The sequence below is a fragment of the Periplaneta americana genome, chromosome 9 (assembly GCF_040183065.1).
Source record: "Periplaneta americana isolate PAMFEO1 chromosome 9, P.americana_PAMFEO1_priV1, whole genome shotgun sequence".
Lineage (NCBI taxonomy): Eukaryota > Metazoa > Arthropoda > Insecta > Blattodea > Blattidae > Periplaneta > Periplaneta americana.
The window spans coordinates 109,690,469-109,706,700 of NC_091125.1; the positions used below are offsets into that span (position 1 = coordinate 109,690,469).

Consider the following 16,232-nt stretch of genomic DNA (forward strand, 5'->3'; position numbering starts at 1 on the left):
CCAAGTGTTTATCGCTATATACATCTCACAGAAGTCTGTAAAATAAAAGAAAATTGTGTCTTCCTTGGTGTAGCTTTTCTGGAGAAACAGCTATGAGATTGAACAGAATTACTAGTAATCAAAACTATTGGAACTATTGGATATACAGTATATTGGTTTTCACTTAAGGAAAATATTCTTTGTTGTTTTATTTCAGAAAGTGCAGATCTCAACATCACAAGAAACGCTCATACATACTGTCTCTCTAGCTCTATTATAGGTCTATTTATAATTATTGAAAAGTGTTTTTCCTTTCATTTAATATGTAATTAAGTTAATATAATTACAGTATTTTCTGGAAAAAAAAAAAAAAAAAAACTTGTATGTTTTGAGTGCTTTCTTAATGCACAAAATTGTGTAATATCCTTTATTAGTGCTCCTTGTGTACTTACAGATTATAGAAAAAGACGTTGAGCTGTAGCTTATAAAAAAAATAGACCTATTTCGAAGACAGACGATAAACGAACTAAATGGTTCACTAGTAATGGACTTAAACTAAATATGGATAAAACCACTACAATTCTGTTTCAAACCCAGTTAAAACCTAATAGCAATAAAAGATTAAAATTGCATTTTGGCACTGGCATCCAAAATTTTGCAAAACTCTCAGGTAGACTATATTGTTATTAGTATTTTGACCGAAGGGACATGAAAGATACAATTTATACACTAATAATAATAATAATAATAATCCTCATCATCATCACCATCATCGGCACTATGAGCCTGGCCTCCCTCAGTAGGCGTTGCCATCTGTCTCTGTCCTGTGCAATAGTCCTTCAATTCCTGTATCCCAATCTTACAAGATCCTTCACCACTCCATCAGTCCATCGCAGATGTGGTCGTCCTCGTCTCCTTTCACCTCCGGGGTTTGTGAGAATAATTCTTTTACAAGGTTCCGATGCATCCATTCTCATTACATGTCCCACCCACCTCAATCTATTGGTTTTATTTATTATATTGGCCTCTTTAAATATGTTAAATAATTCCCCATTATATCTTTTTCTCCATAATTCATTCTCAAAAACTGGACCATATATTCTTCCAAAAATGTCAAGTCTTCTCTCGTCATTCTTAGAAATGGTCCATGTTTCTGAAGCTTATATCAGGGTTGATCTCACAAGGGTTTTGTATAAGGTGGTTTTTGTTTTCTGTGTAAGAGTATGTGATTTAGAATATTTCTTTAGTCCGAAATAAGCTCTATTCCCACATACCTACCTATTTGAGATTTCCTTAGACATGTTATTGTATTGTAACCAAGGTATTTAAATTTGTAAACCCTTTCCAATTTATAATTCTCTATCTGTATACTATCTGCTTTACCACCTAATTTCCACCAGTTGCCACCATGTACTTGGTCTGTCCCTCGTTGATAACCATTCCCATTTCTTTACCTGATTTTTCAAGAGCAAGAAATGCTTCTTCCACATATTTTAAGGATCTACCGATGATGACTATGTCATCCGCAAATGCCATTACCTGTGTTGATTTATAAAAAATATTACTTCTGACTTGTACTCCAGACTTCCGAATCACATTTTCTAAAGCATTATTAAAAAGAAGACATGCCAATGCATCCCCTTGGCGAACTTCATTATATGTTAAAAATTCTCTTGACATATGTGACTGTATTTTAACCTTATTCTCTGTACTTTGTCATTAGCTTCACCATATTGGTCAGTTTTGATGGAATGTTTAATTCTTCCATTGAACAATATAATTTCTTTTTATTGATACTGCCGTATGCACATTCAAAATCTATAAAAAGTAAATGAGTCGTAACATTAAATCCTCTCATTTTTTCTAAAATTTGCCATAGGGTAAAAATATGGTTAATAGTTGACTTTCCAGGGCAAAATTCAGATGGATAATCTCCAAGCTGTTTTTCCACATGTGGGTGAAGTCTATGATATAAAATGTTGGAGAGAAGTTTGTAGGCAGCGTTTAGCAATGTTATTCCTCTATAATTGGAACATCTGATCTCCTAGCTTATGTAATGGGCAGATAATTCCCATGCAACTGCTTTGGGATTACTTCCTTTTCCAATATTTGGGAAGAGGCATACTGAGAGTTTACCACCGCCATTCTTTAGTAATTCTGGTGGGATATTATCTGAGCCAAATGCTTTGTTGTTTTTGAGCTTTTCCACTGCCATGATTACTTCCTCTAAGTTGATTGGGTATGATTCCAAGTATTCCTTATATCTGAGGTTAGCTGGCCCGTATCTGTGTAAGGTGTTCTTCCACTATTATTCCCGTTCAACAGGTCATTAAAATGTCTTCGCCATCTCTCCAATATATCTCCTCATTGCCAATCATAGATTTGTCCTCATGTCTACATAGCGTTGTTCTTGGCTTGAACTGCTTTCTATCCATGTTGATGTCCTTATAAAATCTTCTGAAATTGTTTTGACTCTTCAGAAGTTCTAGTTTATCTAACTCTGCATTAATGCATTCTTTCTTCTTTCTCTTGTGGACGGACTTTTCAACTCTTCTTTTCTCCGTATATTCCTCCACCAACTTCTGTGTTCCACAGTTTTGTTGCATTTTCTTGTAGGCCATGTTCTTCTCCTTCGTGACAACTTCACATTCCTCATCAAACCCTGTTTTTCTAAGTTGAGGTACTTGTTCACCCAATGTCTCTGCTGCTGCCGAATGAATGATATTTCTGTAATCTCCTCACTGTTTGTCAATTCCATCTTCTGTTGACACAAACTGGTTTAATCTATTCTTTATTTGCATTTCTTCTTATTCGATATTCTGGCTCTTAAACGTGCAATTACAAGAAAATGGTTGGAGTCTATATTAGCACCTCGAAATGTCCTGATGTCCATAAGATCTGAACTATGTCTTTTATCAATTAAAAGATGATCGATCTGGTTAAAGGTTTGACCATCAGGTGACCTCCATGTGGGTTTATGTATATTCTTGTGCGGATAAAAGGTTGATCCTATGACTAAATCATGTGAGGCTGCGAATTGTGTTAGCCTGAATCCGTTTTCGTTTGTAGCTTCATGGAGGCTGTGCGTTCCAATGGTTGGGTAATATTCTTCTTCTTGACCTATCTGAGCATTAGAGTCTCCTATGATGATTTTAATATCATGTTTGGCGCAGCCGTCATAAACCCTTTCTATAACATCATAGAAATCATCTTTTTGTTTGTTGTCTGAAGTTTCCATTGGTGCATGAATGTTAATGATGCTAAAATTGAAAAATTTCCCTTTCACTCTCAGAGTGCAAATTCTGGGACTAATAGGTTGAAAATCAATAATAGCATGTTTATATTTCTTTGCAATTATAAAACCAATGCCCAGATTATGATTCTTAGGGTCGCAGCTGTAACATACTGTACAATTATTTTTTTTCTATTATCCCTTTTTCCATCCATTGTACCTCCTGCATAGCCACATTGCCTATTCTGTAATGGTTAATCTGATCTATTAGCATTTTAAGTGCTCCTGCTCTATATAAGGACGTTACATTTCCAGTACCTATACTCAGCTCATTTTTAAATCTTATCCTTGATCGTGTACTGTGTTCATTAGCCAGTTTCTGTTGCCAAAAGATCCGTTTGACTTTTCTTACTTTGGGTTTCATAATGGTATGTTTTTTATGAGGTGGGGCTATCAACCCCACGCCCAACCCCTGACCTGGAGGACTGATTCCATGTATTTATATCCCCCGCTGACAGGACGGCACAGTTATACCCCCAGGCACCGGGTGTTCATTTGATCGCCTCTTATGATCCGCATGAACTCCTGGTGGAGCTATTCTCCCCCGGCATCCACTCGGAGAATAATAATAATCCATGGCACCACAGCCCTTGAAGGACACAGACCGACCAGATGGCTTCTGGCCTCACATTCACACTTCGATAATTATACACTACTGTAACGAAAAAAACTAAAAGCATGGTGGGTCATGTTCTACTCAAGTTACAAGCTTTTTCCTTCTAGGAATAGCTCAAGTGTTTTAAATTTGGCATATACATAAGTTCTATATTTTAGATTGTTACTAAGACGTAAGTAAAATTTTTGACGAAACACTAGGTTTATCCACTTCAGTTTAACTGATTTAGGCCTGTAACACACTTGAAGAGTTTTCGCTAGCGAGAAATGTGTTGCGAGAAAATTCAAAGATTGATAACCTGGATTCAAATAGACGTCCACACAATGGAAGAGATTCTCTTTCAAGGCAAAAACCTCGCGCGAGTTTCTCGCTTTAATCAGTAGCTCAGTGAATTTTCTTGACACATTTATCAAAGATATTTGACATTTATACTCATTCACTATTGAATGTAGAAAAAGATGAAGAGATAATATCACAGGTGGCGGTGAGTATATTCTATTGTTTTTATTGAAAGATAGCTGATAATTGCAGTGAGAAACTCATTGAAATTGTACGATGTCACCCCTGTTTATATGATACGAGAGATAAGAATTATAAGAATATTAAATTTAAAGACGAAATATGGAGACAAATGTCAGATGACCTGAAAATCAGTAGGCCTACATTTTATTTTAATGAACTTTAATAGTATTAATTATAACATTTGAAATTATATCTATATATATTACCAGTTTACGTAATATATAGATATAATTTTAATCAAAACATAGCATAGAGTTATTACCCATATTATAATTGAAAGTTACGTTAACTACCAGTTTAAAAAACACATTTTATATGTGTGTTCTGGAAAATAAATACGTAACCCACAACGTAACAGTTACTCAGTATGATAAATGAAGCTCACATGTTATATGGTATTTTATAACATGACACTGATTCATAAAATTATTAAGACAGTTATTGTATAGCATCAAAACGAACAAACACGCACTTCCTTGATGCACTCCTAGGATCAATGAACTTCAAAAACGCCCTTTCTTATGGCATCATTTTGCCAAGGAACACCTCCTTCAGACAAACTGAAATAATGGAGAAATATTTCTCGTATTAGGAAGGCTTGCCTCGTCGCATTTGAGCTTACTAGATGTAAAGGAAGCAGCTGATTCTGGGGCTCAATCTGACCTTCATTTTCGGCGAAGTAACTTAGTTCCTGCTTCACTGAACCACGGCTTTTCTGACTTCTAAGGTAATTGTGAAATACCACAGTAGCCTTCACTACCTTATCCACATTTTCAACTCCTATTTCGAATGGCTTTAGGAACACCCTCCACCTAGTGGAAAGTATACCAAAAGCGCTTTCTACAAGTCGCCGAGCTCTAGAAAGCCGATAATTGAATATTTTTTTCTGCATGTCGTTTAGTTGAGGTTTTGGGAATGGCTTCATTAAATTTACCATCAATGGAAATGCTGCATCCCCCACAATAACATAAGGGAGTTCATATGCTCCAGCTACAAGGGATGGTGGGGGCAGATCTAATTGTTGGTTTCTTAATGCTCTTCCAAAAGCGGAGTTTGTAAGAATGTTGCCATCACTGAACCTTCCACAAGAACCAACGTCAATCACAAAAAATTTGTTTTTGGCGTCTACAAGTGCCAATAGAACAACAGAAAACTGTTTTTTATAATTAAAAAAATGAGAGCCGCTGTTCACTGGTTCCCAGATGACGACATGTTTTCCGTCGATGTTTCCTATACAGTATGGAAACTGCCATAGTTCCATGAATTCTTCTGCTTTTTCCAGCCATATTTTCTTGTTTGGTTTAGGGAGATAAACTAGTTGCAGTTTCTGCCATAGCGCCTCACACACTTCTTTGACAATAACGGCAACAGTGCTTTCTCCAATTCTGTAGCTCTGGGAAAGTGTTCTGAAAGTCATTCCCGTTGATAAATATCTGAAACACATTAATTACGGCAATGCAAATTGTTAACTGTGAATTCACTATTATATGTTATTCTGTTATTCGCACAAAAAATAAAAGAAAGATGTCTAGTTTCACACCCTGTCACCAAATCGTAAGTATTGGTTTAAACCTGTAAGTTATTGTGTTCACAGTTACTGTTTGTTTCAGATGCCAAAGAGTCATGGAAAAAGCATAGAGACTGTTACCAAGATGCATTGAAATGAAAAATCACACAGAGTGGTCAGAGATCGCAACCGCAGAAAAAGTGGAGATATGAAAATCAGTTTCAGTTTCTTCTACCGGTCATGAGGAACAGAAGTACAGAAGAAGTACAAATTACTTGGATCCGTCCATGTCACATGAATCTTCAGCCACAAATTTTGATGACGAAGGATCGAATTCAGAATTTGAAACCCCGAACTCAAGCAAGACTATATTAAGTTTTCTACAGAAGACAGCAGTTGACAGAGAAAGTAGAAGACAGGAAAGACTAAACATGTTATGTACGAAAGAAGACCCGATTGACTTGTTTTTTAAAGCAATGAGCGAGACAATAAAGTGATTACCAAAAAAATATCAAGTTGAGACACAGCGGAAAGTATTCCTTGTTGTACAAGAAACAGAAGAAAGAGTCATGAGGGAGGAGGAGGAAGAGCAGCAGGAGAATGGGAGAGATGAATATGAGGGAGTTGAATATTTAAACTCAGACATTGAATAAGACATTTTCAGAAGATATGTTTTTTGTTGTGTGTATGAGTGGAGGGAGAGAAATGGAAATAATATTGTATTCCAATTAACTTTTAATGAAATGTTCTCACCTTAAACAAGTGGCTAGTCTTTCTTCTGTGCAAATGGGTTTGCGAAGCTTTGTCCATTGGTTCTTGATAGAATCCCTTATCGTATCATGAATTGGAAAAAAACTATGGTCTATTTTGTCTGAAATAATGCCTAAACGTATCATCAAACCCGAAATCAATTACCAAAACTCGCCCTTCTCTTCGTGAGATAGAATGTGATTCCTTATCCAGGTTTTTCTGGCTTTAATTTTAGGCCTACATTTTCTTTTCATTAAAATATATTCATTTGATTCCATTTCTTCATCATCTGAAGATTCAGATACAATATAGTAGCTTTTGTACATACTGTAATTTGTGAAGTACAACAATATGCGTATGTATATAACCTCTTAATATTTCCCCCAACGAGTGATTACTATAATCAGAAAAATGCTCTCTGCATGAAGACAGTGCATAGATGATCATAGCGAGGTGTGATCTGTGATAGCGAGAACTCGCTAAGTGTGTGGACGCAGGCACTTCGCCTCTTTCTTGCAACACATTTCTCGCTAGCAAAAACTCTTCAAATGTGTTACGGGCCTGATGCAAACGAAATTTTGACAACTTCTCGACTCCAACCTTACTTATTGTCATGCCCACTTTATTTTGGGCGCTTATTTTAATAGTGGACGCTCTTTCAATTTACTTCAAACATGGCAACACAATGACCACTCTATAATCTCTCTCTTAACTCGCTGGAGAACATTTATTACTTTTTTTTTTTATCAAATTGAAAGAAATGGCAACATAACCGTAATTATATTATTACTGCCTTGTGTAAATATTCTGAAATATTCACTCATTGACATCCAAGTTCAAGTCGCTGACTGATGGATGTGTTGGTACTATTTTAACCTGTTTTAGCATGTAATGAAATTTATTAAATTTGGACTACATAATTACTCATTCATCTCTAACCTTATGTGTCATCTCACAGCCTGCTCACTGCCATCTCACAGCCTCCATGAAACTGGCGCCAGCCTCTCGTTTCTTAAGTGGTAAGATAGCCATTCCAAATAAAGTGAAAACAGAAAAATTAACAAGTCGAGGTGGCATTTGTGCAGTGAAATTTTGTTGCAATAATAAAAGAAACCTAAGCAAAAATGTAAGTTTATTTCGATTTCCAAAGGACATGAATAGGTGGGTACCAATAATAAGAGATGATCATTTATCCCAGTAAGTTAGTAGTAGTACATAGACCATTAGCAATCCTTGATGTTCCACACTGGATATACACGGCAGTTGGTAGCCAGCCTTCTTAACAGCTCGAATTGTCTTTTTCTTGTGGTTGTCGCATTCTTGATTATCTTCCTCCATTGGATTCTATCTCGAGCCAGGTTCATTATCTCTGTCAATGAGAGGTTGACCATCTCCTCCTCCTTTCCCTTCCTCTTTTTCCTTCAACTATTCCTAACATGATGTCCTTCTCTATCGCTAACAATCTTCTCACTATGTGTTCGAAATATGACAGCTTGAGCTTTGTGGCTGTAGCTTCCAGAGAGCAACGAGGTTTAATTTCCTTCAGAATAGATGTGTTTGTTCTTCTGTCAACCCATGTTACTTTTATCATCCTCCTCCTTGACCACATCTCAAAAGCATCTATTTTTCTCTTATCTGCAATTTTAGTGTCCATCTTTCGCACCCATACAATACTATTGGAAAGATCATTGCTTGGATTAGCTTCATTTTGGTTCTAATTGATATTTTGAATCATTTATAAATTTACTACATTTTTTCATTGCTGCTTTTCCTAGAATTATTCGTTTTTTTTTTTATTTCTTCCGTGCTACTGTTTACTTTTGATATTGTTACGCCCAGAAAATTAATTTTATTCACAACTTTCAAATCGTCACTATTTATTTTTATCAATGTATCCTGTCCTGTAGAAGTCTTCTTGACGTTTAGCTTGAGTCCTGCTTTGTTGCTGTTCTCTGACACTCTTGTTATTAATTTTCCTAGCTTTTCCTTACTTCCTGCAATGAGTGTGGTATCGTCAGCCTATCTGATGACATTGATTCTGCGACTACCAATCCTTATGTCTACATTGATTTCATCCAGCTCAGCGGCTCTTATCACGTATTCCATTTATAGGTTGAACAAACTAGAAGAGAGGATGCACTCTTGCCTAACTCCTTTCTTAACAGGAAACCACTCTGATTCTCCTTCCTTAGTCGAACTCTTGCCTCCTGATCTGTATAAAGCGCTTTTATCAGAATCATTAAATGTGTTGGTATGGTATTCCCATCTGCAGTAAAATTGTTCACAGTAGATTGTGATCAACACTGACAAATGCTTTGAAGTAATCCAAAAAAACTTAAGTATATACTCTGTTGAAAGTTCCTTGATTTCTCCAGAATCCATCTTAAGTTTGCGATATGGTCTCTGGTTCCTCTTCCCTTTCTAAAACCTGCTTGTTCTAGTGAGTTACCCACTTGCAAAACCTGTTAAATGCAGTGGCGAAGTGTCAGGGTAGGCAGGGTAAGCTGAACTTTCCCAAACATTTTCGAAGAAGGGACAAGATCAATTTAGAATTTAGTTAATTAAAAACAAGAGCATTTCCTCATTCCGTTTACCTTTTAGCGACGTAAAGCACGGCCTACATCACTATTTCTGAACCCCGGCTTAGCCAAAAATTGTGTCATGCTTCGCTACTGGTTAAATACATCTTAAATGAAACAACAGAAATTGGCGAAAACATTTTACGGCAGAGTCTTATAATGCCCACCAATGATATTGTTTTTGGAAATGCTCTAAAAATACCTGAGTTGACAGTTAAAATCTGTATAATCTCACTTAAACAGTTTTGTTTAATTTTTATATTTTAGTTTACACTTAACAGGTTTTGCAAGTGTAACACAAATTAGACAGGTTTTGCTAGTTGACTTTCTGATATCTTGAAAACGTACCCACTTGCAAAACATGTCAAATGCATTCTAAACTTTCATAACCTGCTAAATTAATATGTTCGCAATAATTACAACCTAAAGCTTGTATCTTCTCACAGGGACATTTCTATTAAAATGTAATAATTATGATAAAAAGCAATTAAAATGTTTTGGTATATTTTATTTTTATTCACTTTGTTGAAAAATACAGATAAGATAAAAATACATTCCTCAGAGATGCGAAACTTAAGAAGTTTACGCATTTGTTACCAATAATTTATTACAGCATTTACGAAATGTTTCGTCTAACAGCTCAAATCGAGCATCGGCATTATTGGTGTCATCTGCAACTCCCAGGCATTCTTGTTCTTTGAGGATATCCGAGAAAAAGATCAGGTTTTTAGAGTCTTCTCCATTGATCTCCATAGTGTTTCTTCAACAGTGTTTTGACATCTTCGGCCTTCGATTTCAGTGCGACACCTTTGCGACAAGCGTTGGTAGGTTCTGGTTCTTGAAACTCTTTTGTTTAAAGATTTGAGCTCCCTGCATTAGAAGTTACAGAAAGGTTCCCCCTGTACTAGGCATGCATTGTTCTTGGTTTTGGTGATGATGTTTTTTTACCTTAGGAACTTAAAATGCCAGTTCCCTGGTTCTTTTGTCTTCCAGTCTCGAAAAGGGCAATCTCCCCTCCCACGCAGATGACGATCGCGTGCTTTTCATGATGTCCATGTAGATTTCTGGCTTCTCAACCACGTCAATTTTCCGGAACTCTCGCTCTAAATTTCCAAATACCCTATTGGGAGGTATGAAAGAGTGGCCCACAATAGGAAACCACATTTCAATCTTTAATTGTAGTGGGAGTCTTGTTCAGAAACTAGTGCATCAACATGCCTATTACAGTCTTGTTTTTATTTCCCCCCCCCCCAACCCCCTGCACCCATCTGCAAACAAGTGTATCTTCGTTATGCCTTCAAAATATGCTTGCTGGGATAGGTTTTGATGAATGGCGGAAGCTGTTTGGTTTGATGCTTTGGCAAAATCAGTTTCTAGCCACGTTTTCTGGAGTTTGGGAACAGTGCGAATTTCCTTGACACACTGTGAAGTTGTGCAGGTACATTTAATGTAGGTAATAGGCAGCTTGATCCAGAACTTTAGGTAGCACAAGGTTTTTCTGGCAATCATAGCTGAACGTGAATGTATCTTCTGCATCTTCTTTCAAACTTTGTAGAACACGTCTGCTCTCTTTTTGTGTGCCACAAGCTGAAGTCTTGTTTCCATCTCTTCTTCAGTCATTGCAGCCTCGATTCTTTACCTAAGACTGGCACATGTTGGAGCAGGCGTCGATACTGGGTGCGCCGAAACCTATATTAAAATATTTACAGAAAATTCTTCTGCAGTACTCATATTAAACCAGAGTTTGTGGGTATTCTTTATTGAATATCTCATGCATCTTTGCAGTGGTAAGATCTGAGTTAGGGTACTGCCATTCATGGTTCTTAGCTCTTGAGTGATGGGCTTTGAGTGAGATGAATTTGCCTATGTGGCTTTTTACTCTTTCTTTTTTCTCCGCAAATTTTTCGGATATGCAGTCTCCTCTCTTTTTGGGCGGGGTTTCTGGACTTTTCAGAATCTTCTAACACAAACGTTGCAGCATATCTCTTCCCACTCGAAGTATTGACATAAAAGTTCCTTGGCAGACTGGTATGTTTTCGGTAACACCTTCTCTTCTTTTTGGCAAAATGTATTGCATGCTGAATTTTCTTTTACTATCGTCAGTGCTTTGTTTTGGCATTGCAACTTGGATGTGTCACAAGAAGAAAGTATTTTGTGCAAGTAATAATTTTTTCTTGAAGTAAGTTTCATGAATTCTTTGGACGTCTTGAGAAGACAGTTCTTTACAGCGGAAGCTCTTTTCTTTGTGTGAACAGGTCGGCATTTTCGGGAATCTTTGGAACAGTATCTGACAAACAGAAAATCGAAGTTTGTATAAGTTATGTTGCCCGCTTATGCTTATCCATAACAGTATTAGGCAAAATTTAGTCTGATACACTGTCTCTCTTATTATGTTAACATAATATTTCCTTACCTATTTTTCTTCTCGACATTTCTTTTCCAGGTTTCCGGACGTAGTTTCTTCATATGAGAAACACTGGTCTCCTTGCAACCTCATTTCAAGTTGGGATTTTGTGGGGTATTATTTTCCTCCGCAGGATCAATGTCTATAAACTGAGCCTTGATGTCTACAACTTCTATATTACTTTTACTTATTTTACTGTCACTCATCTTCAATAACTAATATTTTAATTATTAATACCACACACTTTGGTTAAGGTTAACTTCAACATGTAATAAAATACTAAGCAGCCCTTTGTGATTATAGCCTGTACTCTTCCACAAGGCAGTGGAAAGCAGTGTTGCCAATATAATTACGTAAAAAATTTTGCCTCCTGCTCTGTATAAAGCACTTTTATCAGAATCACTAAATGTGTTGGTATTCCCATCTGTAGTAAAATTGTCCATAGTAGATTGTGATCGACACAGGCAAATGCTTTAGAGTAATCCAAAAAGATATAAGTATATACTCTGTTGAAAGTCCCTTGTTTCCTCCAAAATCCATCTTAAGTTTGCGATATGGTCCCTGGTTTCTCTTCACTTTCTAAAACCTGCTTTTCTAGTGATGGTTCTATTTCCAAATAGCTTTTAAGTCTTTTTTTTTTGTTATTTTAAGCATGATCTTGCTAACATGTGAGATAAGAGCTATTGTTGTATTCTTGGATATCTACTTTCTTGAGCAGTGATGTATAGCCTATATATCCAGTCAACTGGCCATTCTTTCATTTTCCATGTAAAGTTGCAAAGTTCCAAGATTATCTTTATAATCTCTTCATCAGCATTGTTGATTAACTCTATGGGGATATCATCTGTCCCTGGTGGCTTTCCATTATCTGTTTGCTTTATATTCCATAACACTTCTTCTTTTAAGATTAGAGGTTCATCCTCATGTAGTTCAGTGTTCTGTTGTACATTAATGCTGGGATCTTTTTCATACAATCTGCTGTGTATTCTTCCCACATTTTCACTATGTCTTGTTTAGAAGTTAAGTTATTCCACTGTAAAAAAATTCGAACTTCTCATTCACTCAGAACAAAAGTAAATATATTTTTGGTAAACTGATAGGAGATGTGTTCACGTACATATTTTGGTTTTGCTGTAAGTAACACCAGTAAGCCTAGAGAAAATTCTGTTAATTTTTGTTCTAGTCCAAGGCACATATTCAAGAAATAACTTATTTTCATTACATTTAAATAATTTGTCCTGAACCAAAGACTTCAGAAGCATTTTCTGTTTTCTGTTATTTGATCCAGGGTGCATGCATTCTTTGTTGAGAATCAGTCGATAATTTGCAGCACAAATTAAAGATGCAGCTTGTCTTGGAAATTCTCTAGAAAAAGTGAACAGAAATAAACAGAATTTTCGGTATTACATAAAGCAAAACCGACATAAGTACATATACAGTCTTCTATCAATTTGCCTACTTTTTTTTTTTTCCAGGTGCAAAATATGGATTAAGGCCTGTGACTGTGAATACTTATTTAGGAATGTGAAGGATATAAATGGCTCAATGTATAGGGTATGCAGTTTACATTTTCCACAAGAAATGATTAAAAGTACTTCCAAAGTGTCCCGATTAACTGCAGATGCTGTTCCAGTCCTGAATCTACCTGGATTTCAAGAAAATACAGCACAGCCTGCAAGTTCAGGTTAATATTAATATAAATTTTATATATACCTCCCAGTCAGAACAAATTTCATTTCCGTGGAGTTTACCAAAATAATAATTGATTTCCTATTTATAGATGTAGACCTACAGATATATACACAGTGAACAGTGACATATATTGTGGGTTATCAAGGCTGTCATGGAAGCCCACGTCCAAATGAAGAGTAAGGGAGAACCATAATTATTTATAATTTATAACTTTATATACACTTTTCATCTGCAACAACTTTATAAATTTCGCGCGCAATGTAGATAGTAGATTATGTTCAGTTCCAAGAAGAAGGCTTTGGATGGTTGTATTGCGGCTCTTTCAACAAAAAGGATTCGTGCAGCAGGGATGGAGAGAGCAGGGATTAGTAGGTCAAAGCTTCGGTTTCTCAAATCGCGGCCTCAACCTGACCGCCTCCAGACTCCTTTGAGTCTCTTCGAGCATACGGAACGATTGTGGACTGTGATACTACAGAGAAATCTGAAATATTTATGTGAAATAATTATAGTTTTAAAAATTTGAGCTAAAGTGCGCAATGAAAAATGAACAATATTGTATTTTATTATTTCATAACAAAGATATTTGACACAGTGTGGATGCAGCTATAAACATAATATTCACGTAATCCATTACTCTGTAATGATGGGCGAAGTTGTTCTTTTCCTGGAACAGTTCCGACTGTTCTGGTTCCGGAAAAATACTATGTTCCAAATAACAGTTATGAGTCGGAATCGTTCATTGATGTGTCCTATCTCTTTGACTCTCGCTCCTTTTGAGGAGTCATTCAAAAGAGCGGTACATTAATAAAATACCCTCCCTCTTCCCCAGCAGCTTGTACATAGCGTTGGAGCACTCATCGCTCGAACTCCTCTTAAAATACGTTATCTGCATGACATAGCACACATGCTTTTCAATAGATTCCAATGCACATTCCAATCGGTTTTGGAAACATGCTATGTATGTGGACAGAAGCTTCATGTTTAGTAGATTAACAGCTGTTGAATATAAGGTCAGAATGCAACACTTAGTTTTGGTAGCGGTACTAAAGTCATAAAGACATGATAACCAACTCAAAAATTTAACATGATATTTAAGATGTGTAGTATGTAATTTTTGTTCTCCGTGTTGCGTTGTAAAAAAAAAAAACTAAAATCATTCATTTTTATTTTTACTTTTCTTAACGCTTACTTATAATAATTACATTATAATTAAATAAATAATAAAAATATATAACTACAAATTCATATATCAGCAGTAGTGATACCTGAAATGTTAGAAACGCATCTGTACCATGTAATAATTTAAAATTTGTATCGCACCTTGCTCTGTGTCATTAGTGTCATTGCTCATGATCACACTGAAAGGATTTCAGTTACCATGTCCACACCTGTGGAGTAACAGTCAGCGTGTCTGGCCGCAAAACAAGGTGGCCCGGGTTCGAATCCCGGTCGGGACAAGTTACCTGGTTGAGGTTTTTTCCGGGGTTTTCCCTCAACCCAATACGAGCAAATGCTGGGTAACTTTCGGTGCTGGACCCCGGACTCATTTCACTGGCAAGTGATATTACTGTTCATTCAGACGCTAAATAACCTAGATGTTGATACAGCGTCGTAAAATAACCCAATAAAATTAAAAATTCAATTACCATGCTTCCCCATCCACGTGCGAGTTCCAAGTAACAATGAAAACAGTGTAGCCAGAGCTGTCATTGGTTCCAACTTTTCTCTGTTGTCTCGCAGTCAGAATATGTCTTGCGCAACGCAGTACTGCAACAGCTGGACAAGTGAGCAGCTCGAAGTCAGAACAGTAGGTTCCAACCTACTGTTCATTTTTGCAACAGTTCCAAGACCAGAACAGTTCCAAAATAACTGTTGTGTTATTTTTTACCCATCTTTATTACTCTGTACAGGTTGTACCCAAACAGAAGCCCGAATCACATGTTATTGTTGTGATGTGTGTAAGTACAACCTGTTGTTGCATGTGTTGAAGCATGTGCAGTTTTCTTTCTATAATTAGTTAATGTTTTATTATAGTGCCGGAAGGTCCGGGGTTGGATCCCAGGTGGTGACAGGATTTTTTCTCGTTGCCAAACTTTCAGAACGGCCCTGAGGTTCACTCAGCCTCCTATAAAATTGAGTACCGGGTCTTTTCCGGGGGTAAAAGGCGGTCAGAGCGTGGTGCCGACCACACCACCTCATTCTAGTGCCGAGGTCATGGAAAGCATGGGGCTCTACCTCCATGCTCCCCAAGTGCCTTCATGGCATGTTACAGGGATACCTTTACCTTTATTATAGTGGCAGTCAGGCAATGTATTTGTAATATTTTTGTTTAATAGTGTGTGGAGCTAGATTCTTCTTAGATAAATATCCAATGTCTGAATCATACAGAGTGAAACAGTCAACTGGATAATCCCTTTTCCTAGTTCAAGTACGAAGACAAACTTGTAATGGTAAAGATTGGAAGGCCTACTCCGAATCATTAAGTGCAAAGTGAACAGAAGCAGAAAAATAAGAATCCGTACAAAAGGTATTTTTTTTTTTGTAATCACTGATGATCTGAAAGAGGGAGAAGAGCCAAGGTCTAAAAGGAGAAACTGTGATGATGAAGATATTCATGTCATGTATTCAAGAATATTTTGTTAAGTCTGGATAGCGTTATGGCTTACAAACTAAGTTAATATTTGAATCTCAGAAACATTTGTAAGAATTTTGACAGTTATGATGAAAACTTTCCTATTGGTGTATTTTCCGAACTTCAAGAACCTTAAAGCTTATATTTTGACCTTGTGCGTTTGAAAAATGAACTTGAAGTGATTTTGTAAAAGTTTAAAACATGATAGCGTAGATAGCGTAAAGGAATGTGAAGCCACTTGAAAGTGAAATATATCAAG

General features: G+C 36.5%; 2 protein-coding genes across 15 annotated transcripts in view; one reads left to right on the forward strand and one right to left on the reverse strand.

Moving 5' to 3' along the window:
• The window catches only part of LOC138706382 (isoaspartyl peptidase/L-asparaginase-like), a 54,766-nt gene that overhangs the window by 18,255 nt on the left and 20,279 nt on the right, over nt 1-16,232 (forward strand). The window contains exons 2-3 of one of the 14 annotated variants that reach the window (XM_069835603.1): nt 6,020-7,529; nt 7,625-7,685. The exons of 8 other annotated variants lie outside the window; for them this stretch is intronic. In XM_069835603.1, the coding sequence (XP_069691704.1) occupies nt 7,518-7,529; nt 7,625-7,685 (73 nt within the window). In that variant the 5' untranslated portion in view covers nt 6,020-7,517. Of the gene's footprint in view, nt 1-6,019; nt 7,530-7,624; nt 7,828-13,124; nt 13,334-16,232 lie in introns of those variants that run through there. 5 more of the 14 variants (XM_069835602.1, XM_069835596.1, XM_069835595.1 and 2 more) reach the window with 5 other exon arrangements.
• Nucleotides 1,366-6,010, reverse strand: LOC138705714 (uncharacterized). Its single transcript, XM_069834285.1, has 2 exons — nt 5,032-6,010; nt 1,366-1,518 (listed from the first exon to the last, which is right to left on the reverse strand). The coding sequence occupies exons 1-2, from the start codon at nt 5,851-5,853 to the stop codon at nt 1,366-1,368; spliced, it is 975 nt and encodes a 324-aa protein (XP_069690386.1). The 5' UTR covers nt 5,854-6,010.